Source organism: Pleurodeles waltl, chromosome 6 (genome assembly GCF_031143425.1).
Source record: "Pleurodeles waltl isolate 20211129_DDA chromosome 6, aPleWal1.hap1.20221129, whole genome shotgun sequence".
Lineage (NCBI taxonomy): Eukaryota > Metazoa > Chordata > Amphibia > Caudata > Salamandridae > Pleurodeles > Pleurodeles waltl.
In genome coordinates this window covers 835,601,023-835,626,408 of record NC_090445.1, presented here as the reverse complement: position 1 = coordinate 835,626,408, position 25,386 = coordinate 835,601,023, and the positions used below count along the sequence as shown (strand labels likewise).

The 25,386-nt window shown below is 43.3% G+C and overlaps 1 protein-coding gene across 2 annotated transcripts in view; it reads right to left on the bottom strand.

Moving 5' to 3' along the window:
* The window catches only part of SFXN3 (sideroflexin 3), a 223,764-nt gene that overhangs the window by 54,851 nt on the left and 143,527 nt on the right, over positions 1-25,386 (bottom strand). For both annotated transcript variants that reach the window (XM_069239538.1, XM_069239539.1), the window contains one exon: positions 23,769-23,896. In XM_069239538.1, the coding sequence (XP_069095639.1) occupies positions 23,769-23,896 (128 nt within the window). The remainder of the gene's footprint in view (positions 1-23,768; positions 23,897-25,386) is intronic.

The window sequence follows — 25,386 nt, the reverse complement described above, 5'->3', positions numbered from 1 at the left end:
CAATGCTCCAGGATCCTCTCAGAAGAAGCCGGAAAAAAGAACTGACCTAACTGTGAACCAACTGTCACCTTTCCTTCACCCCTGAGGCATGGTGGGATACTGGAGGTGCTCAGGGTCTTAAAGGCACGGTGCCAAAGTTTTTATGGTTCTCCTGTGTTAACCAGCATGCAGCCTATTGGCTAAGAATGCTCCATTGTTTTTCAATGTAGTTTTTCTCTTTTTTCTCTAGATATTGCTGTTGCTTATTTCCCTAAGCCCAGTTTTGGGGGCTTGGGTAGATATTTATTCTCTTTTGTAATTTTATAATGTTTAAAAAAAATAAAAAAAAACCTCCATAGAAATAAAGCATTTTAGCTTGTTTATGATTATAGTCTGCATTGCTGTTTTACACATGTATATATGAATTTAGTATGAAACATATGTCTACTAAAAATGCTATATATATTTTTTTTCGTGCATATTTCATACTTTATATGTGTGTATTTTATACATGCTCCGGGGTCCCCGCACAAGGGCGGGAATATTCAATGTTTATGACTTTGATGAGGATTCCCCTGGAAGAGAACCTCACCTCTCCTGGCTGTTTGGGCGTCCGTGCAATTACGAACGATGACACCCAGGGTGTGGGACCGTCAACCTTTTCAATTATGTCAGTCTGCTCAAGCTTTCTGAGCTCTTCTTCCACCTTCGGAGGCAGATGGAATGCCACCTGGCGGTGTTTTAATGCCACCGTCTGTATGGATTTATCAATATGCAAGCATAGCATACGGTCTTTCAGGCAACCAATCCCCTCAAAAAGCTGCCCAAACTCAGTTAGTAGACTCTCCACAGTTCCGAGGTGCACTCTGAAAGCAAATGATACTAGGTTGAATTGCTCAGACGCTCAGCGGCTTAGTGACATGTCACATCCAGTCTTTGTCACAAACACTCTGGTGAGCACTGAACTCTCCTCATGGGATAAGGTCGTGGTGAAAATCCCCGCTAATGGCAGCGGTTGCGATGACCCAAATGCATATAATTGAGTCGAGGTCGGCTGTAGCTGAAGTTTAATGGGAAGAGTTTTCAATAGTGATTGCATCAGTATGTTAATGGAGGTACCATGTCTATTAAGGCATGAATCTTATGACCTGCAAGAGAGACGGAACATCGTGGTACTCACTTTCGAGGATACCCTCCAGGCTACAGAGCATGTATCACATGGACAGTCCCTTCTTCCTCTTCATCGTCATCCAGATCGTCGTCTTCAATAGTGACTACAGGTGGCTGCACTAAGTGGACAGTTTTGGATTTCTGCGGCTTTGAACGTACAGATGATCGACAAACCTTGGCAAAATGATTCATCTTATTGCAGCTTGAACATTTCTTGCCTTGGGCCAAACATGTGCCTTGATGAGGGAATGGGCCACCACACAAAAATCAAGTACGTTTGCTCGTGGCCGTCTTTTGCTGAGTTTTCTTCTTCTCCGTGACCACTGTGGTGATGGCATTCACAGATTTAACCTTGACCTGAGTCTGCAACGCTGCTTCCATATGGGCTGCACGTACTTTTGATAGTTCTTTGGATCAGCACTTCATGAGAATATTTGCCATCGACATACCAGGTACCTGCAGTATGTTTTCTCGCAACTTGACCGACGCACAGCCCTGTATGAACTGCGCACAAATTTCATCTTCAACGTCCAACAATGTACATGTGCGTGCTAGTTCTTTTAACCTGGCGTAAAATGTATCGACCGACTCATTTGGGAGTTGCCTAACCTGCCTTAACAAGAAACGCTCATAGTCTGGATTCGCTAGAGGTTTGAAATGAGCGGTTAGAGCCCTTTTTAAGGACTAGTAAGTGAAAGGTGGGCCCTCTTCAACCACAGACTTTCCAAGTTTATGAATAGCTGCACCTCCTAAGTGTAGGAGCATGGGGCCGCGTCTCTCATCATCCAATGCCGTGGATGCAAAATAGGTTTCCAACCTATCCACCCATTCCTTCCCCTGAGCCGCTTGGGCAGAAGGAGGACCTTCCACGAGAAAAGGTTCTAGCGCAGGAACTGATGACATGGCTGCCACGTTGCAGAAATTTGCACAGTAACTTCAAGTTCGCTCACACCTGTGGTATTCATGGTACTTGAATTGGGAGGTGATGGTGCCTTTGTTCGAGTTACTATAGAACATCCATGTCAAAGTACAGGTGGCCTAACGTAGACATGCACCTGTGGGAAAGTTCACTGCCACCTCATGACTTTTGCAGTATGTAGTATTTGGTGTGATATATATCAGTGTCCTGACGTGTTTCTCCTGTGTTGCTTTGTTAATGTTTTCCTATTTAAGTATATGTTACAGTTCCTTTGGTTTTTTTTTGGTTTTTTTTTGTTTTTTTTTAAACACAGTGCATGGAAACTGTAAACTCTTTCTTTCTGTTTCTGTAATGCCACTTGTGCCCAGTAATGTTTAATAAATTGTTTGTTCTTTTCTTGTTGTTTTTTTGTTTTGTTTTTTAAATGGGAGTCCCACGAGGTTTCCTTCACGTGAGTCTTCTTGCTCCCAGCCCCAGCTTACTGCACACACGGAGCCTTCTATCAACTCCGACTGTAAGGACTGCTGAACTGTTGCTCCGGCGAAAGCCAGGAAGCTACAGGCACATGTGCAGCCAAGCACGAGAAGCACCACTTCCAGCACCTCACCTCAACCGGCCATAGAGAGGAGAACGTCAGAGCGTGCGTGCGACAGGGCACGACAGACACTGCCTCTGCCGCCGCTCCTCCACAGCAAGCTGCAGCAGTCGGGCTCCAAACAACGCGGCACCCTCTGCGTGAGCACCGCACACTTCACTGCCTCGGGGACACCGCGCCGCCTTCCTCAAACAGGACAGCAGGGAAGGGCGCGAGGGAACAGGCACCCGCTCGTCACCAATTTGTTACGTCTTCTGTATATTGTAACTAGGCCTAACGTCAGTGACATTGTAATACTAAGCAAGACAGACTACGCAGACACTGGTGATTAGTTACTCGCCAAGAGGGAAGCTCCCTTGGCCTTTTTATTACTCCCAGTTCACGTCACCGGACACACCATTTGGTATTCAGAACACAGGGGAGATTATAATCATCTCCCTCCACTAGTGGGTGTCATGGTCTGGCCCATGACGAACATAACAGTGTCCTCTGCATTGATAAAACGGCGGAAGAGGTGACACGTGCTGCCCACACGGGGCTGCCCCATCACTTTACTCTGCTCCCCACTTGTCTCTAGGCCCTTTCCCAGGATGGCAGTCTGGGACACACTAGAAGGCTTGTTATTGTAACACAGCAGGAAAATCCAAGAGTAACATGTAGCTTTTGGGACATTTTTGCGTAAAAGAAAGTGTCGAAACAAGTTTGTAACTGAAGTATTTCATCGCACAATGCCAGAATAAAAAGTTTGTCTGAGAACGCTACTGGCGCCTTCCTGCTTTCTACAGGCCTGGTGAAGATGCCTGCAGCACTGCACCGGTCTCCTTCAAGGCTGCTTAGAGCATGTAGCACAGCTGCAGGTTATGTTATATGGTGAAGGGCAAATACATGAAGCCAGGGGACGGGCACTGTCGCAGGAAGTAACCTAAAAATAACCATGTTGGAGACCAAAAGGCTGTGTTAACCTTTTCACACTTGCTGAGCATTCAAATACAACGATCAAATGTCAGACTATGTATTCTGACAAATTGCTGTTTGTGGGGGAACTGGTATTAATTGTCTTTCTCTGAACTGAAAGTGAGAGGACTTTGTAAAAGTGACCGATGTGACAGACCTTCTGGAGTACGGGAAGAGAAAGGATAGGCTGTAGGTTGTGATTTTTTTTCTAAAACACAATAACATTTTAAATACATGTTAATAAACTATACACGCTGCAAAATATATCAGTGATTAGGTAAGTATAAATGAAGCACTTTTTTATAGTTCTGAAATGTGATGGAAACAAAGATTTTACTAGGGTCAAAACAAATCAAAACACTTTACTCGGTGATGCACAAATGAAAAGTATTCACTGAAAACCAATTTGCACACATAGGGGTCATTATGACCCCGGCAGTGAGTGTTAATGTGGCGGTAGTACCGCAAACAGGCTAGCGGTACATATCGCCATATTATGAGAATGGTGGGTTGGCTGATTCCAATCCGCCACTTCTCCACTCATACTGCCATGGCTGTTACAGCCGCCAGGCCGGAGATGTCAATCTCCAGCCCGGCGGCCGGCACAGTACCGCCGGCGGCATTATGAGCCTGCCTATCACCATGGTTTTCACGAAAACCATGGTGGTAGGCCCTAACGGTGACAGAGAATTCCTTCCCTGTCACCGGTAGGCAGCTCCCCCACCCCTCAACACTTACCTGAAACCCCCCACCCCCTCTCCATCCAAACCCCCCTCACCCCCTTCCGATCCTCACACTCCGAACTTCACACCCCCCCTCCATCCAAACCCCCACCCACCCCCATACACACACTAACCCCCCACCCCTGACATTCAAATGCACCCCCCACTCCCCTCCGATCATCACACACACCTCATACACCCGCAAACACTCACCACGCATACACCCAATCACTCACACTGGCATACACAAATTCATACATGCATACTTCCAGACATGCTCACACACATTCTTACACACGTCACACTGACATGCACTCACTTCACCATTATTACACGCATTCACTCACACGCATACAACCATGCAAACAACATAACACAAACAGCCGCATTCACACACTCACTCTTGAGAAATCGCGGTTCCACAGCGCACTTCGGTTTCCAAGTGTTTCTAAATACAACCCTAGAATCGGAGGTTAATGCTCACATTACCAGTCACTGTAATATTAATAATGCTAAATCTTGTGCCTACACTTTTGTACAAAGGGCGACTTACTTCTGTCAGTGGTAAAAGTCTAGTTTCTTGGACACAGTAAAACACTCCGCTTCCTTGTAGATAGGTTTGTGCCATACAATCACACACGTACAAATATACATAAAGTTCAAGAGTGTCTAACTAAAGGCGTTCGATTTATCCAGGTACTCAGAAAAGACGAGAACCCTTTAATACTACAGTAATGCCCAGAAGCGGTAGTACTATTAGCATGTGCAATTGGCACAGTATGTAGAGGCTTTGTGTTAAAGGAAAGGAATAACCACAGGGTTACCACAAATAAAGAGAAGTAATCCTCCTACTGAGAAATGGCGGTAATACCCTGCGGTGTCTAATGAATGGGAATCGTGCAAACACCTGGAAATCATATTTCTAAGGGGGGAGGTGGGTCAATATTTATTTCTGCAGCTCTCTTGCACTAGCTGGCACTGTATTTCTAAAATGAAAGGTTTTGTAAAGATTTCGGCAGACCACTGGTTTGATATGTCATTAGCTATTTCCACGTATTATGCGTACACTGCATTTACGGGCCCTACAGCACTTCTATCACACTGAGAATCGAGAGTTCAGACAAAAACCGAAAAAGGGAACACGGTATCCTCGAGAAAAGGCAGACAGCAGAGTGGTGGTCCAATGCCACCTGGAGTGCCTCAAAGGCGCCTTCGAGCCAAATTTAAGGCAATGGGATTAGCTGCATAATGTCAAGCGATTCATTCGGCAGGGATTAGGCCAGATGACCTTCTCTGCTCTTTTGCTTCTTGCTTTTGCACTCGATTTGGACTGCCAAAAGTTAATGTGAGCAGGAGAATGAACTTTATAGAAAAATGGTCTATGGGCTAAAAAAATAACCAGTTCTTTAGAACGTTTCTAATAAATGTAAAACACAACAAAGAACGTGTCAACACGTCACTGTAGATCCTATTTAGAAAAAAAAACAGCTGTGGGGGATGCCTAAGGGAAACATTTAATTGAAACGGGGCCTCGTGCGGAGGTTGCTTGAGCCACTTGTCACATTGTAAACTGCTGCCCAAACCTAAGTTTTAAGTATCACTAAATTCCCTTTACTGGACTATTGCGGAGGCTATGTTACTCTATGTGTGGATTTTGATGGATTTTGTGAAGCTCACGATTACTACCAATGGAGCTCTCGGTGAAGCAGAGGAGGTCTGACAAGAGGCACAGGGACTATCTAGCATAATGTCATGCTTTCAGAAGCTTACGACATGGGGGAAGGTTAGTTTGTAAGAGAAGCTTGATACGGACTTCCAGAGTCTTGCTGTAGATACAGGAAAGGCAGGGCCTCCTGATTTGGTTTGGGAGAACCGAGGCATAATGAAGAGTCTGGCTGACGCATGCATAATGTTCCGGGAGTGGTGAGTAAATTGAAGGTGAATGTTCTCTGAGGATATAGGGGAACCTGGTTGTGGGTGACTCTGTAGACCAACCAAATCACTAAACATAATTCGCTTTTAAATTGGAAGTCAATGGAGAGAGTTAAGGGCCTCAGTAGAAGATGAACCTTTGGGAAGAGACAGCGCAGTTCTAGCACCCATGTTCTGAAGTCTCAGGAGTTGTTGGAGAACATCAGTCTGGGGCAAATAAAGAAAGTGGATTGCAATAGTAAAATCTGCTATGTATGGTTGACTGGACTAGCACAGGACGAGATGCTTTTAGAAGGTAAAGGAAGATTTGTTTGAAAGGTTTGCAAAAGTATGTAACAGGCTACTTTGTTCACTTGAGTGGAGAATGTGAGGTTGTGGTTGATAAAGAATCCTATGTTTTTCACAGAGGTGGCAGGAGTGGGCTGAGCCCCCTAGTCTCTGGACCAAAGACTTAGCAAGATAAGATCGGGGATATCCGAGTAGGAATCAGCATGACATCTGTGTTTTTTCAGCATTGAGTTTAAGAGAATTGCAGGACATCCATCTAGTAATGTGTGTGATGCAATCCTTAAATTTAGAGGCCACAGGAGAAAATAATTTGGGTATCGTCAGCGTAGCTCAGGGAATGGAGTTGATAAGATGAACTAGTGGACCCACAAATATATTGAAGAGGGTGGGGCTCATAAAATAACCCTGACTCCCTGCCCAACAGGTTTGAAAATGAATTGAGAACGGGGCATGGTAACTACCTGAGAATGACCTAGAAGACAGGATTTAATCCAGGTATGGGCATGGTCTTGAACCCCGACTTCCAGAATCTGATCAAGTAGTAGTGGGTTGTCAACCATGTAAAATGTCGCAGACAGGTTCAACAGTACTAGGACTGAAGAAGTACCTGTGTTAGGCAGGCAGTGAAGGTCATCCATCATCAAGATCATGTGGGTTTCAGTTCTGCAGCCAGGGCAAATTCCAGATTGGGTTTCATCCAGGATTCTACTGGAGTCCCAAAAGTGTGAAATCTTACGATATGTCTCCTTTTCCGGTCTCTTAACTGGAAGATGCACGTGGAAGCTGGGTTGGAAATTGTTAATGCAGGTTGAGTCTACATTGGTATTTTTTCTTAAAAGAGGAACAATCAGTGCTGATTTAAAGTCAAGTGGCATTTGAGCTTCATCTAATAAAGCGCTGACAGAAACAAATTCAGTCAGACAGGGCCTCCTTATATAGTTAAGTTTAGTTTTAAGGATTTATAAAGCACGTAGTGACCCGAAGGCATCCCAGCGCTAAACCTAACCTGACCAGTGCTAGCAATAGGAGAATTCAGAGAGCTACCTACAGAAAAGAATGGTCTTAAGTTTTTTTCTAAAAAGCAGTTCTGAGTGTTCATGACGGAGTTCAGAGGGAAGATCATTCCAGAGACGAGCGGCCTTGGTGGAGAAGGAGTTGGCCCCCCAGGCTCTCTTAGACCGCAAGATGGTCACAAGTCGAGAGGAGGAGGACCTTAGACTTCGAGAGGGGACATAAAGATATAGCCTCTTTCTAAAGAACATTGGACCCTTATCTTGCAGGGCTCTGTGAACAATGCATAGGGTCTTGAAATAAATACGCTGCTTAATAGGGAGCCAGTGAAGTATGGAAAAAGCAGGCTTAGCGGATAAATGTCTGGGAAGATTGACAAGAAGCCTGGCAGCTGTGTTCTGGACTGTTTGCAGCCTTTTTATGACATAAGCCGGGGCGCTGAGAATAAGTGAGTTCCCATAGTCCAGACGGGAAAGGATCAGAGTTTGAACAAGGATTCTTCTGGCCATAGGGGGAAGAAGATTAAAGATTTTCCTAAGGACTCTTAAAATGCCAAAGCATGTAGAGGAAACTCTTTTTGCTTGATAATCCATGGTCAGGCGAGAATCCACCCAAAAACCAAGGCTTTTTACCTGGTCCTTGGGAGGAGGAAGATTGTTGAAGGCCTCAGAGTATAGTGAAAGGGGAGGGGCTGGGGGGGGCATTGCCTAGTACAATGACTTCTGACTTTCCATCATTAAATTTAAGCTTAGACTGGATCATCCAAACTCCAATGTCTTTCATACAACACGAAAGGTTGGCCGCCGACGAATCCCCAGAACTAGATAGTGACACCACAAGTTGAGTATCGTCGGCATAGGTGACGAAAGACAGATTGTAGGGAGCGATCACTTTAGCCAGCGGGGATAGATAAACATTAAAAAGAGTTGGACATCTTTTGTGTACCCTTCGAAATACAATTCCCACACATATTCTTTATACTGTACATCATTTGCAGGAGCTTCCAACAAGTCATATGTCTCTGCAGTGTTCCTCATTCCCCAGTATTATTCCTTCAAGAAAAATCTGCTTTTTCACATATTTGCAGGTCAGACTTCAGTGGCTACCGGCTGTCTTCAGAATATGTAACACACGTGGCCTTCTGAAAGCCATGTGTTGAAAAAGTGAACTGACTTAAGCCTTGGTGTTCTCAAGACTGGACTACTGTAATATTGTTGATGCTGCCATGAAAAACTATTGAAACTCCAATAACTACAAAACCAAGACGCCAGACTCTACTTCAATCTAAAGAATTCTGCCCACATCATCCAGGCCCACAAATAACTCTTTTGACGTTTCAAGCAGAGAGAATAAATGTCAAAATTCTCCCGACATCTTAAAAGTTTGAACTGAACCAAAATATCTTTAGCTGCTGTTGCCAAGTTTCACTTCCAATCCCACACTTTGCAATCCAGTGATGCATATCTACTCGTCCAGGCTAAATTTAATAAAAAATCATTCATAATGAGAAGTCAATCGGCATTATAGCAGCACAGGTCTGGAACCTTCTCTGCCCAGATTTCAGAAATCAACCTCGTTTGGCAACATTCAAAGAAGCCTCTGCGTTCATTTATCAAAACCATAAGGCTCCACTCCATGTGAGTAGTTTTGACCCAACCAAACATCGTAGCTAAAATGTCTAGCAATATAATCCCTATCCTTCTCACCAACAACGTTGATCATTGGTCTCAACTACATGGGGATTTAGAATCAAGATGGAGTTTTGCTATCAGTGTTATCACTATGAAGTGGCAGTATGTCATAAGCCAGATCTTTACACTCATTTCTCATTCTCAGGGTTTCCATTACCCTATCACCTACACACTTAATGGTATAAATATGCTTTTAACACCTAGAAAAGTACAATTGTATCCCGCACAGCACAATACCTACTGAAACCCCAAGCAGATGGACTAGCTGACACAGATTAGGGCACAGGTTCAAATGATCTGCAACCGCACTCAAATACAGACCAGAGAGACAAATCAAAAATACCTCAAACTCACACAGGTTTGGCCTATTACATTGGAATTACCAATCTTCCTTTGGAACACAACCACAGGTGCAGCCCAACTCCCAATACAACACAGCCGTGACTGTACTGGGCATGGATAGCCCATGGACAGACACACTAATGACCATTTGTGGGAAAATCTGTTCCACACACATCTCTGTAAGTAAAAGCACTAAGAAGTCCAGACATTGGAATTGTGCATTACTAAAAACCTTTTTACATAAGATTTCAGCGTTCTATGATATAATTCTATCCCCTACTGTCAGGTATAATTCGGTAGTGCACTTTAAGTTTATAGTTACTCTCTGTAGTGTGCAGACTCCTATTAAGTTTTTAACATTGATTGCGAAAAACCTCGATTAGTGCGTTTGCTGAATTTGGCAAGTGAGTCACTTTATTAGACCTGATTCTGTCAGTTACACGGGTGCTGGTATGACCTTTAACATTGATGTAAAAGTGTCCTACTGAGGGATGCACAGTGGCTTACATGATAGGCAGATTCAAGACACTGATGTGCATAATGAAGTCACTTCTGATAACTTTTTAACATTTGTTTACAAAGATCATTGTGTATGGCCTGGCCAAACCCAAGCGTTAATACTGTTCACTAAAATATGCAACAAATATTTTCAGAAAATAGGCAAATTTTGTGGTGTTTTCTGCAAGAAAAATTACCAGTTTGCTTTAACCGAGATGTTGTCTTTGTTTTAACACAGTGGTATGGCTTGTCGCCGTTCGATCGTAGATGGTTTTAATGTACTAATAAAGATATTTTCTAAAGGTTCTGGAAGGCTGTATGTGTATCAAATAGCAATAACGACATTGAAGTTAGACCTGCCATTTCCCAAGAACTGTCACCATTAGTTATGTTCCAGGGATTCGGACTTCACCTAAGAACCTTCATCCCTTCATAACACAAAGGACCTCGGAAATTGGATCCTCGGGAGGAAGACGCTTCAAATGGCCTTAATGAACACATCCAGACCTAAATAAGATTTTCTGGTGACTGGAGAAAACAATTTCTTTGAAGCAAGCAACACATTTATTTCGGGTCCTTCCTTTCTCAAACACTTTGCACAGGTAATTAAAACTTTAGGGTGCAACTAATTGGATGTTTTCCACAAATGACAGATTGTGAATCACAATATCGGAATTTGATAAATTTGCCAGCAATACACACCACTTGCTACTATAGCATTTCTGCTGGATGAATGGATTTTCTGCAGTTGCAATTTTGGGTTTAAAGTGGTCACATTGGTAATCCTACAGGAGATGGCACGTCCTGTGTAACCTTGTGGACATTCCGAAATAATAGCTCCTTCTTTTCTAAACTTCACTGGGCTTCTAAATTTAGTCCTACTTCAAGGAGGCATTAGGTGTTGCAATGAATGTGGCAAAGTACACTATGTACTGCCATTATTTATTCCACATACGAGAACAGATCCCTTCATATGGAAAAATTAAATCCAGTGAAAAAACAGAAAATGGGGTAATCCACACCCTTCTTAAACTTACAACCATGCATTTTCAACTTTGTGCTCATTGTGCAATGATAGTGTTAGGGTCACTTGTGCACAAGATAAACTAGGTATGTTTCCACTAGCATATAAGACTTAAAAAAATAAGCACTTAAGCATAGCTCTACCCATTGTTTGAGAATCAACTCCTTAATCATTCATTAGGGTAGAGTGCACAAGCACTCCATCCCTGTTGTAATCTCTCTTTTGGCTTTTAACCACATCATTGTCACGCCTGTCACTTTCATTGGTTCGTGGGCTTGCCTTTTAAAATCCGCTTAATTACATTAGTGAAAGGCATATGTCATGCCTTATAAGGTGCTTAGCCCTCCTCGAGCGCACTGGCCAACTCCTGAAAACGTATGAGGCTTCATGTTTCAGCCTGGTTTCTGCACTACTTTATCTTTTTATTTTCCACGCAGCATGATCGCGCTGGGTTTTACATAAAGCAATAGCACTCGTTTTTTTGTTTTTCAATTTCAGCGCAATCGCTCCGGGTTTTACATAGCGCAATCGCGCTAGTTTTTTTTCAATTTATGTGGTAAGAAAAGTCCGGTTAGCCGTTTACAACACTAATAGCTCTAACTCGAGCAAATGCAAGATCCGTTCATTGAAAATGCTTGTTTTTGATGTTGTATTCAGTGCTAAAGCCCAGCAACTACTTACTAGGCCTAATCTGCTGGGCACACAATGAACATATCAGACTCTAAGCAGCACTTTAGGCCAGTCCCCTAAAAGATGGATGTTTGTTATTATCCATTCTGCTACAGCCAAAGCTGTGTACTAGTTAACCTACCTACACAAGGTATGAGTGCTTAGAAGAGGACTGCACAGTACAGAAATTGAATATCAGAGATATGATACTTTCTTTGGGCATCTTAGCAGAGTAAAAACAAAAATATCCATGTTTATGTATGCATGCCGTATCTGAAAAGGGTAAAAGTAGACAAAAGGCAGGAAAGCGCTGCACAGGGTCAGAGACAAAGGCAACTCAAAGAGAGACTCAAGGGGAAGTTAGGTTCAGAGATCAGAAGCTGACAGCTAATTGGTAATAAAGGCCATGAAGGCATGGCGTGGAAAACAGTGATGACTGAAATAAGTCGAAAATGTATACAGGTACCCATCAAATCAAGGTATGCCTGATGTACAATAATAATAGCAAGGAGAGTCGTCATATTGAAAGTGTTCACTCCTTTCATATCATTAAGCAGCCGGAGACTTTTGAACAGGAATGGAAAGGCTTAGGTGCCATAGCCCGACTTGTCACCCAGAACTGAGAACACTGCTCAGTTCTCGAGAATATACTTTATTCCATTCTGTAGAATTGCCAGCTTGGATGGTTTCCTTGGCACTCGAGCACAGAGGATGTTCCTCTCCAAGAGGAAAGAGGGAGAACCTATATGTGAAGTAGTCCAGCAGCATTCAGAAGCTGGAATGGCCTCTTGGGTGTGATCAGTGTACTTCTGATGATCAGTTACTGAGGAAATGCTGTGAATCTGATCTGCCTCAGCCTAGTTGGGATGCGGCCTTGGGTGGCTACCAGTTGCTGAGAATAATTCAAAACAACTGTTATATCCATTACTTTGTTCTTATTGTCGTAGTGGGACACAGGCATAGGAGGGGATGCATTCGTTGACTGATAGTTTTTTTATCTGCAAACAGTGTGTCCCAAATTGAGGCACAATACTATAAGGATTGCTAAATGCTTAGAAAGAGATCGTTGTCTCTGGATCTGGACCGTAATAACAGAAACTATGTATCTTTCGACGCTGACTTGAATGGATCTTCTAGCTGATAACCAAACAGCACTTAGATCTCTGAATGGCAGATGCTTTACCTGTGTCTTCCGACCTAACTTTGCCCATTGCAAATGTGGATCCAGAGACAGATGTTATGCGACACAAGCTACCAGCTATGACATCAAAAGCAGCCATGGCGGCTGTTTCATGAAACGTAGCCGATGAATGTCACCCTACTCTTTATGCATAGCCTTAAATAAGCAGAAAAGGCAAATAGGGAAGGCACTCTGCTGTATGGGTCACATAGCTACTCATGTGGATACAGAAATTTATGGTGAAAGGGGCCATGTTAATGTTACATCACCTGTAGTGTTAGCAGGATGAAAGATGAAATAGGTCTTCCAATAATCCACAGCTAGATGTATAAATAAATAGTTGGTTTGTCTTTGGTTTTCTGTTCCCTTAGGATATAAATACCACCCTTGAGAAAGGCAAACGCATCCGGCATCAGACACACAAGGAGTTACAATAACTGCAGTGGATGGGGACGCTCATCGCACAGCCAGGGGGCCGCGGGAGAGAGACCGGCATCACCAACACCTGGGGAATTAGGGCAGGAGCCCTTTAAACTTTCTGCTTGCGCTCCCGCTTGCGGGACGCGCATCGCGACAGCCAGGGGGCCGTGGGAGAGAGACCGGCATCACCAACACCTGGGGAATTAGGGCAGGAGCCCTTTAAACTTTATGCTTGCGTTCCCACACGCGGGACGTGCATCGCAGCAGCCAGGGGGCCACGGGCGAGAGACCGGCATCACCAACACCTGGGGAATTAGGGCAGGAGCCCTTTAAACTTTCTGCTTGCGCTCCCGCTCGCGGGACGCGCGCGGGCGGCGCCCGGGCCAAGGGCGGGCCCTTCCTGTGCCCGTCAGAGACTGGAGGAGGCTGGGCCCCCTCTCTTTCACCTGCAATAAGGGCCTAGTTGATATCTAGGGAAATTGCAAAGTTTAACTTGAGTGGCTCTGTTTTGTCGAACTGACCTACCTTCGCCCGTTATTGCTTGATCAAGGCTGGGACAGGACGGTCTTCTCATCGGGAACCCTCAAGTAAGACTATATTTTCCTTTTTTTGGCTACTTCTGTCATCTAAAAGTTATGGGGAAAAGGAAAGCTGTTGACCCACCAGCACTACTGGATGTCATAAAAAAACTGAAAAAGCGCCCAAGGAAATTAACTAATAAACCTGTACAAGGTGGCCCAAAATCACTTAACAAGATTGACCTATTATTTGAGGAGGTGGAGGCCATACTTATTAGTGAACTAGGCACCTGCGAAACCTTGCCTCAGAAGAAGCCTTCACTCCATCCCAAAAAGATACAGGAGTTTTTTAATAAAAAGGAGAAGAGCCAAACAGTTGTATCCGGGGAACCAACCGATGGTGCAGGGAAACTGCCCATTGTCAATGTCACTATTCCCTCTATTCAGCAGGGCATTGTGGCTTATAGCAGCTCCCCCATTTCTCCACACACTCAGGGGCCATTTCATGCAAAGGAAATAGAACGTATTCCCCTCCCTTTGAGCCCTGAGATAAGGCTTGTCTCTAATATACCATGCAGAAATCGTTTTGAGCTCTTGACCGAGGAGGGTGAATTGACTGAGACCTATGTCCTCCTTTTTGCCAAGACAGATATCGAGGCTGCTATCTCCCCCTCTATTACTGTTACGTGCTCTGAACCATCCCCTAGTAAAGTTAACTTGTCTCTAATTCTCCATAGAGTTGAAGAAGTTAGGAATCTAGTATTTCAGCTAACCGAACTTTTACAGGGAAAAATGGTCCAGCAACCGAGATGCAAGTGCCAAAAGTTAGAGACAATTGAGGAAGGTGGAATTTTGGCAGTCAAACAAGCCTCACCTAATATCAATGTGTGCAAGGGGCAGGCCGTCTCTTCCCAAAGCTCTGGGTCCTATTTGAGTGCCACAGAAGGTAATTTAAATTCTTATATAGCCAATCCTAAAAGTAACTATATAGGGTGTAATAGTTCCACGTTTGGTGGAACTATGGCGGCGAGTGGTGTTGACTCTGCTGGTAGCTCCCTTGCTCTACCGAATCGCCATCTCACTACAAGGCATAATGTCATTACTAATATTTCAAAGAAAATGGACTGCCCTCCTCCTATTATTGATAAATATCCTGTCAATTCTCTGGTTAAAGGCTCAATCTGCATCACTCCCTCCCAAAGAGCTCTTAGCGCCCTAGATATGCCTTTATCAAGCATAGGCTCAAGATATGGAGGCAATACTCTTTACTTAACCAATGTTCCAAAGCTGTCATACAGGTCTGCTGAGGACCAAGAGTCTAGGCTCAATAAGGTTACCCATTGGTTGCGTCATCGACAAGGATGTCTTTCGGTCATACGCTCGGATATCTTAAAAACCGAAAGATAGAGCCCCTCTGGGTCAAGTTTTGATGTAGTTGCAATTGTGTTTTTGGACAAAACAATGGCAGACCAACTCATTGACTTTGTTGCATGTATACGCCAGCTCAAGGGGCTAAACGGAGAAGGCATTATGCTAGTCCCCAAACTAGTTGATTTAAAACAGGTCCCTGTGTCTGGACTCAATGCCTATGCTAATAGGAGAGTCTTCCGGGAGGAAGGCAAATTTATGCAACATGACTCTGTATGACTGTCATCTGCCCAGGAAGTCCTTAATCGGGACACCATAGAGGAAGCTCAAATAATCAGACTTGATAAGACCATCAATGAGTTGAACTACAAGGATGTGTTTCCCACAACCTATGATACTAAATCAGACGCTATTGGTTTATCCATAATGACTTGGAATCTTGCTGGCCTCACTAGGAAATTGGACGATATCGATTGGGTTACTTACATAATGTCCCAAGATGTGTGTCTTTTCCAAGAAACATGGGTTGAGGGTCAAACTAGTATAGATGGGTTCCTTTCCTTTAATGTCCCTGCATTACCCTCTGAGACAGCAACAGGTCGAGCAAAAGGGGGACTTTTAATTCTTTTAAATTTAAAACTGCAATGCGAGCACAAGGTTTTAAAATTCGATTGTCCTGATCTGATGGGTTTACAAATTTCTTTCCAGCAGAATTTTAACATACTTCTTATTAATGTATATGCACGATCTGTCTCACATGGGACAGAATCACATATTTTAACTTTACTTAGAGATTTTTTAGACACTATACAAACTAATTGTTATTTAATTATTGCCGGGGATGTAAATTGTACTTTTGAACCTTTTGAGTTCTTTAGTGATTTAACCAGGGAGGAGGATGAATTATGGGGGATTGCACAGCTGGATAGTGATAGCCTCTGTCCACGTTCTCGTGTTGCAGCACAGCTAGCCTCACTATGTCTAAAATTTGGCCTTAGGGCTTGTAATGGGCGCACTCCTTCTGACTTAAATCTAGCTCCTACATTTCAACGAGGTTCTCTGACTAGTGTTATTGATTATTTTTTAGTGGATGTGCGACTTTGGCCTCTATTGCGGGATATGAGGGTGGATTCCAGGTGCGAGAGCGATCATTATCCCCTGTTACTCACCCTCTCTGGGAATATCTTTGGTAGAACCTCGAACATGCAATTTACAATGGTCCCTCCCCCTATTTTTAACAATGCTTATTCAAAGGTAGGCTGGCCAAAAGTTATGTTGAATCCCTATTTGTTACGTGAAATTTACCTAATGTTTTCTGACAACTTGTCAGCCTATGAAGATTGTGACCCTGAGGCTATTCCACTTCTTGGTATTCATGCAGACATGATGCTTAAACTCCAAAGTATTTTTTACAAAAAGACTAAGGTAAGCCCGCGAGGCAGGGCCTTGAACAACAGTAGATGGTTTAACGATTCATGTATGAGGGCCAAGTCTGGTCTTAAAGGTTGGGATTCCGGGGGTGATCAAACAAGCAAGATGTATGTATAAAAAGACAATTTTACACTCAAAGAAATCTTGGGAAGACTCTATTTGTCAGGAGCTGTTGGATGCTTCAAAAACTAATAATAATAATAAGCTTTTTTGGGAACTGTTGACTAAACATGAGAGAGGGGACACATCTAATTTAAGGAATCATATTCAACCTGAATGTTGGGTGGAGCATTTTTCTCTTCTTTATGAGGAAACTACCTCCTCTATGGCCTTTGATTGTGAAAATGTGGGTTCAGACCCACCCACTTTACCAAATGACCCTGAGAGTTATATTTGTTTCACCCTAGAAGAAACTGCTGATGCTATTAACTCTTTGAAATCTGGGAAAGCTCCAGGACCAGATAAAATCCCAGGCGATCTATATAAATCTGAGCCACTTATATGGACCTGGTATATCAATCAACTTATTGTCAAATAAAATTATAAAAAGGAGGACAGATTCCGGAAACGTGGAAGGGTGCCAAAATTATCCCCATCAATAAAAAGGGTAACCCAAATCTTCCAACCAACTATAGACCGGTTAGTCTAATTGATAATCTGCAAAAAATCTTTGCAAAACAGCTTCTATATAGACTATCGAGTTGGGTCACGGAGCAGCAGATTATTTCACCGTTACAGGCGGGGTTCCGGCCTAAAATAAGTACGGTAGATCAGACCTTAAGGTTGGCTGTGTTACATTGGAAATACGTGGTTCTGGCAAAGCAACCCTTATATGTTGCCTTTGTTGACTTACGTTCCGCCTTTGACTTGGTCCCAAGGGGAAAACTTTGGGAAGTGCTATATAAGATAGGGATACCAGCTCATACAATTCTTCTATTGAAACGCATGCATGAAGATACACATGCGCAAGTGAGGTGGGGCAAACAAGGTGAATTGACTAATAAATTCCCTATTAAAAGAGGCGTCCGACAAGGATGTGTGTTAGCACCACTCTTGTTTTCCCTATTTATTAATGAGGTGGTGCAAGAATTAAAGACATGTCAGAATGATGCTCCCACTTTAGTCAATCAGAAAATTCCTATTCTCGTCTTTGCGGATGACTCCTTACTTATTTCAAAAACGCCGATGAGTTTACAAATTCTGGTGGATAAATTCAATTTATTTTGTGGGAATTCTGGCCTAGAGCTGAATCTGAAGAAAACTAAACTGATGGTGCTCCGCTCCGGACTTCGGAAGAAATGCACTATAAGGATAGATGGTGATACTTTGGACCAGGTTAGCTCCATTGATTACCTGGGTGTAAGGCTCACAGATTCACTTCACTGGGAGGACCAGGTTAGCAAGAGCGCTAGGCTTTTGCAACACCGGGCAGCATCCATATTGCGCCTTTATAGGAGTACGATTGCCAAAGCTGTATCTCCAGCAATAAAGATCGATGTAGCTAAGGCGCAGGGTGCTGCTGCCTATGGTGCAGAGATTTGGGGCATGGCAGATAGTAATAGAATAACCAAAATTGAGAATAGCTTTGCTCGGGCTTTATGTGTATGCCCCACCAGCACCCCATTAATTCCTTTATTTTTAGACTTAGGCCTAAAACGAATGGCTGACTTAATTATACTACGACCCTTGTTGTATTGGGTGAGGCTATGGGTAGTCCCAGAATTGGTCGTATATAGGTCCTCACTTCTAGAATTGTTAAAATGTACTAATTCTACCTCTATACCATGGATCAAACATGTATCCAGCTGGTTTTGCACATTGGGACTGAGAGATTTATGGGAGAACCCCTATCAACTTGAGAAATCCCATGTTAAAGTTTTAAAGGAGGCCTACTGGTCTTATGTACGGAATAATTATATTTCCCGCAAATCTAGTGGTCGTTTAACTAATCTTTTTATTGATTTTAAATGGTACCCAGATTTTGAATTATATCTAGATTTAATACCTGACCTTTTAGGCAAGGGACTGTATGCCAGATTCCGATTTGGTACATTACCATTAATGGCCTTGACAAGCAGATGGGGATCCAATTTAACATCTGATATTTGTCCTGTGTGTTGCAATTCCCCGGAAACAGTAGAGCATTTTATGTTTTTCTGTCCTGCATATTCAACTCCAAGGTCTAAATGGATCCGTAGCATTTGTCGGGAATTGAAGTTAAGAAAATGTGCCTTAGCTTTGAGGATTCTGAAAAGTCACAATTCAAGTGTGTTAATTTATGCTGTAAGCAAGTTTTTAGTAGAGGCATGGCGTATACGTAACTTTTACCTATAATGATCTTAACTGGTTTTAGCTTGGACAGAACGGATTTTACTTTTTTTATACATTTGGTTATTGGTGTATTTGTATTGTTTTTTTATGATGATTATTTTACCTTGCATTATATTGCTTTGATGGCCTGTTGGCCGAATAAAGCTTGTGTGTAACCTAACTTCAGTGGACCAGAATACAGAACTGGCTATTGAAGGTTGTGATTTCCCCTCACGTGTTGCGCAATGTCTTTCCATTGCACTCCTTGGACACACCAAGCCATCATACTCTGGTTCCATCTCAGTTATGTCCAATTCTGGTATCTACGAGCTTGCTTCATCCTTACACATGCCTCACTTCACAGGAATCACCAGACCATGTCCTACCATAGCAACAGTGACTGCTTAATTTAGCAGTTCAGACAGTTGCTGCTATATTGTTATGAACAGTGTCAATTAGATGTCAGTCGAGATGGGTGCAGACGCCTGCTTCAGTGAGTCAAAGTGGTCATGTAGCTCTGTGTAGGCTGGAGCCTTTCTGTATGCCATTTCTCTCTCCTTGGCAACCTGAGGAATCCCCACACAGCTCTTTAATGTAAGAAGGTGTGAAGTCCTGGCAAGAAATGAGGTTGCCATGGTGACTGTCAATCGCATAGTACTTGCACAACCCTTGAGAAAGGCTTAAGATGAGAAAAAACAAATCCTAAAAGACACGGAATCGCCATCCTTATGTTGCAGACTTGCTGCCAAATGTGAGATAAGGATGGACTATACTGCAGAACTTGAATTAGTGGACTAGATTAACAGGGTGGCTTTTTACATTTTTGGAAATCAGTAGGTATCTTACGAGTGTGTGGCATGATGCACACAACTCTTTCATTTGTTCAAATGGATCAAGAGCTGTGTTCCTTGTTTGGCTTTATGGACGCAGCTCATAGTGAACTACTCAAAAGAAAGTTCTCACTCCTCTTAAGGAACATTCAGTCCTTTAACAAGAGTGCTACGGCCTGCTTGTTAACATTAAGGAGAATGCAACTGGGGGACAAGAATTCAGAGAAGGCCTGAGAAGACATTTTAATTCGGAATGGCCCTTTAAGAATAAAGATTAGCTTATTCTGGGTATATGAAGCATGTAGACTTCGAAGTTTCATAAACTCAACACCCAATCCTCCCAGCAGCAGAGGCATGAAGGTGAGCGGCACCCTAAGCAGGGGTAAAATTAAGGTGTGCATTCCTAATGACTTCATAACTACAGAGGCTGCGGATTATATGAATTCCTTGGTAACTGTTTTTCAGTGTAAATGTAACTTGTACCCGATTGCGGGGGTGCACAGGACTGTTGTTTTAAATTGGTAATTATATGTTTATTGTACTGCCACTGTGAAGGGCCTAAGACAAATGTTATCCTCATAGCAATGAGGCTCTCAACAGAAAGGGTGGGCTAACCCGTGAAAAGTACAAGAGGACATTTAGAGTTACCCTCAAATAGTCTTAAAAGAGACAAAGTACTGATGCCATTGAATGGAGAAAAGAATATTGTGCTTGTGAACGGGTCCCTAACACTGAATTAAGCATGTCATATAGCTCCACAATGTACGATTCAGGGGTGCCTATTTATAATAAAGAGGCATTACTATGTTGGGCCACATTGTTATACTACAAAAACAATTCTCCGCACTGGACAATATTCCCAGCGGTGAATTAAGTCATGAAGGTTGCCCTCTTCCTTCAAGTAATGGTGCGATGTTTTTGACCTCCAGCTTAAGCATAACAAAATATAACAAAACACGCCAGCATTGACTGCATGCTCACCAGGCAAATACCTGCATCTAGCCCGTTCCCAACAAAGGCTTTAAATCACTAATAAGTTAAAAATGTCTTATCCCCACTACACACCCCTGGGGACAGACCTTAAACAAGATTACCTAATGTGCTGATTGTGAAAAATTGGGTTGTTGCTTGACTGGGTGGTGTGTGAGCCCTGGTCAAGCAGCTACCACAGTCCTTGTCAGGGTAAGGCACAACTAATCCCCAAATTAACCTGTGTTTATCCCCTGGTAGCTTGGCACAGAGCCATAAGGCTTAACTTAGAGGCAATGTCTAAAATATCTGTGCAACACTTACAACAGTAAAACTGTGAAAACACAACACAAACAATATCATCCCACACCAGGTTAGAAAAATAAAGCAGAATTTATTAAATAAAACAAGACCAAAATGACAAATATACAATCAGTAGAACCAGAGTTATGAAAAATATCGCCTAAAAGCACAAAGTGCCAACCGTGGCCATCTGGTTGCACTGGACCAGGTCAAAGTCACAAGTTCCAGCCGACCATGATGGAGCCCAGTCCTAGATTAGATCAGCTGAAGTTTATCTTCTCAGGTTTGTGCTAAGAGTCCTGTTCACGTTGGTGAGGACAGCACAGACAGTGTCACTGGAGGCTGTCAGCATTGCGTGAAAAGCAGGCTCAGTGTCATGGTCAAGCTGGCGTTGGTTTGCATTGATTCTCAGTACAAGTGACAGGATCTCTGTGCAAACAGGCACTTTCACAGTCGAGAAGAGCCCAAAAGCTTGATTTTGGCATGCTGAACCACACCAAGGGTCCAGAACCTGAGGGGCACCTCTTGAGGTTCAGGAGCGTGCTGCAGCTGAGTCCAGGAGCTGATGACGGAGCCTTTTGTATCTCTGAGGCTCAGATCAGGATCCCAGCAGTCTAGCCCTTGGAGTCACTCTTGGGCCGTGAGTTCAAGATGAAGCTGCAGGTCCACGGCAGCAGTTCCTTCAGAGCAGTTGTCCAGCAGAGTGGCAGTCCTCTCAGCTGCACAGCAGTCCTTCCCCCGGCACAGTATCCACAGGTCCAGAAATGCACTAGAGTGATGGAGTCTGAGGTCCAGCATTTATACATAGTTCTGCCTCTGAAGTGGGGAAAAGCTTCTAGAGGCATGCCTTTGAATTCCACAGATGCCCTGCCTTCTGGGCCCTGGCTTCAGACTAATTGTAGGAAGTAGGAAGTCCTTTGTGGGAAGACAGGACACTGCCAATTCAGGAGTAAGTAAGGCCAGCTCCTCCCCCTCATCCTGCCAGTGTTGGCCTATCCAGTCACACCTAAACTCCCCATTGTATGTGGCTGTCTAGGAGAAATACACAAAGCCCAACTGTCACTCACACCCAGTCATGTGCCCCAGAGACTGGCTGCAGGCACCAAATGGCCAAGGCAAGAAAATTGTGATTCTAGGGACACCAAAATGAGCTGGTCACCCCTTCCCATTTGGAAATGACACTTACAAAATGTAATAATGTAACTCCAATGTTATCCTATGGGAGAGGTAGGCCTTGAAGTAGTGAGCAACGAATGTAAGAGTTTTACATTACCAGGACATGAAAAACCCAAAAGTACTTGTCCTCCTTTTTAAACACATTGTACCTTGCCCTCTAGCATGTCCAGGACCTAGCCTAAGGGTGGCATATGCATTAAATAGTAAGGTTTGGGCCTGGGAAAAGGTTTCTTTTGCCAGGTCAAAAGGGCAGTTAAAAAACTGCACACACAAGCTGCAATGGCAGGCCTGAGACATGTTTAAAGAGCAACTTAAGAGGATGGCAACATCAGTGCTGCCGGCCCACTATTACCATTACATTTAGAAGCCCTGGGCACGTCTAGTTCCTCTTTACTAGGAACTTATAAGTAAACTAAATATACCAGTTAGGTGTAAGGCAATGTTACCATGTTTTAAGCAGGGAGCACAAGTACTTCAGCACTGGTTAGCAGTGGTAAAGGAAGCAGAGCCCTAAGTCCAGCAAAAACGAAGTCAATAAAAAACAATAGGTCTGAACGTTAGGGGAAAACCACACCAAGGATGCCAGGTCTAACACTGATTTAAAAAAGTATTACATTACTCGTACATTACAAAAATAAAAGGCAAGGTGCACCTGATTTACACATCAAAAATGCTGTACAATATACATGTGACCAATGGTTCTCTATTCCAATTGCTTCTTAATGATACATATTGTATAACAGCTCTGACCTGTTGCAGCTGTTCTATTTTATGACCTATTCAATTAGATGAGATCATTTGCCTTATTAAGTAAACCATGGAATGAAAACTACCATAATGTTTCCAATTCAGTAATAAATCACCTCAATGAGACCGGGGTCACAGGACTACATGGTTAAGGTCGGTGGGATCACAATGCATGGGCCTCTGTAACACTGGGTGTAAACCTGGATACCATTCACATAGACCGGCATTCAGGCCATGGAATAGCATCCTAGCCTTGCTCAAGGGTGGAACACATCCAGATGCTGGAGACAAATCAGTGCAGGAAAGTATCAGGGGCGGAGTGACTCAGAGCAGAACCCGGATATTTTCATTATCACTTAATTAATTTATGAATAGGAAATCTGAGAGTTTTTCGACTGTTTCCATCTATGATGAAGGCGAGCGAATGGCTGAAACTATATGACTGAAAACTATATTTTGGAAATAAGGAGATTTAACATTAACATATTTTATACGTTTTTGAAAATTCGGAGGAGTGGTTGCTCTTATTTTGCAGGAATATTTTAAACTTAGTAGAGCATGCTATAGAACTCATGACACTTGTACAATCACTCACTCACATGACCGTTTGCAAACCCGGTCTTTAAATTTTCAGAGAACATTCTTTAGGTTTATGTGCCATATAGTGCAGCATATGCGCCTTGAAAGGCATTGTTTTATATAATAATAATGGAAGTACTTACCCATAGCCGGGGCAGCCATACCGATGCGGGAGACCACCACCTGGGTGATGGCTTGCTGAGCAGCTTTAGTGGACTCCCCCAATCTGTTGCCATTTTCGTCTGTGATTGGAATTCCAAATTTGAGCTCCCTGAAACAGAGCCAAACCCGGTTCATTCACTCATTCGTTCAGAGATCAAACAGTACAATACGAATGTTTCAAATAGTAACTTATATGCGATACATTATTAGTAATGAAAATGGGCATCAAGAAAAAAGAAAATGTCCGTTGAAGGAAAGAATAGCTTTGTCAACTGAGAAGGAACCTGCAATAAATGATGTTTAAAGAATATTCCACTACAGCTCACAAAGAGAGACGTTACTATCTCTCTCAAGTCATTCATTAAAAAAAGGTAGATTTGAGATAGTAGGAGGAGGGTTAGGGATACCTCAATATATTGCCATTGAAAAAATAAAATGTGTAAATTTCAAGAGTTCGGGGTCAGGAAAATGGGGCTTTCCCGACGCATCCGGGTGACCACAGTCATAGTTAGAACCTGGGGGCGAGAAGGAAGGGGCTGTTTGCAGCAAGGCTGAAGGACCCTGTGGAAACAGTAAGGTGGTGCTACGCCTGTGGAAGAGGACAGGGCTTAATGGCAGGTTAGAGAAACGAGTGGGTGGATGGGAAAGGTTTAATAAATGGCACCAGGAGCCTTTAGCTTGACTAGAGTCTACAAGGACGTGGTCCACCAATGTGGACATGCTTCCCCTCGCCTCCCTACCTGCTCCTATCACACTCCACTGCACATACATGCATATACCAGAGGCTGGATCCCACTACCCGTTCTGTTACCCTCTCCTTACATGTTACACCAAGTCAACACTCTGTTCTTGACTGCGACCAAATGCCTATCTCTCTTCACCAAATGATCCAGGTGGCTCCTGCGGGTATATCACTCCTCATGCTGTCTTTGCACTATGTTTCTGGAAACACTATCATAGCGGAGTCTCAGCGGCCCCTTGAAGAGCCTTTTGGAAGGGGCAGTAACCACGATCAACCACCGCCTTGGCAAGCTGCACCTTTTGTTCTGTTGTCCTTCTACAATCAGCCTACAAGTTCCAACACATCTATGCCCAACACTACCCTTCTCCTGAACCAAGCTCTGACTCCCGCGCGCTTAATTGACTCCTCCTTGTCCCTCAAACTGGTACAATGTTCCAGAAGTATGTTGCTTGCCCTGTGTTGCAGCTGTTGTGTTTATAATGCATCCCTCGTTTTTTTCTTTCCTTTTGTTGCTAGTTTTCGCAAAATACTTCCCTGAAAACCACTACTTTTGTTATTGCACGGCTACAGACAGGAACCGGGAACCACCCATGCAGGAAACAGTCTTCCATATCTTTCGTCAGAAACTCTGTTGTGTATCCCACTGTATTGTGAACTGAGTATTGTTCTATGTTATTCTAGCATAAATTAATCTGTCATATGCCGACCCTCAGCTATGCATGTATCACGCTCTACAATGTACAATGTATTAGTTTTTTTGTCTAGGTTCGTTTAGGTTTGTCTACGTTTGGGTTTATTATTAATGATATGGATTGGTTGATAAGAAAAATAAAACGTCTGAACCAGTTAGGGATCAC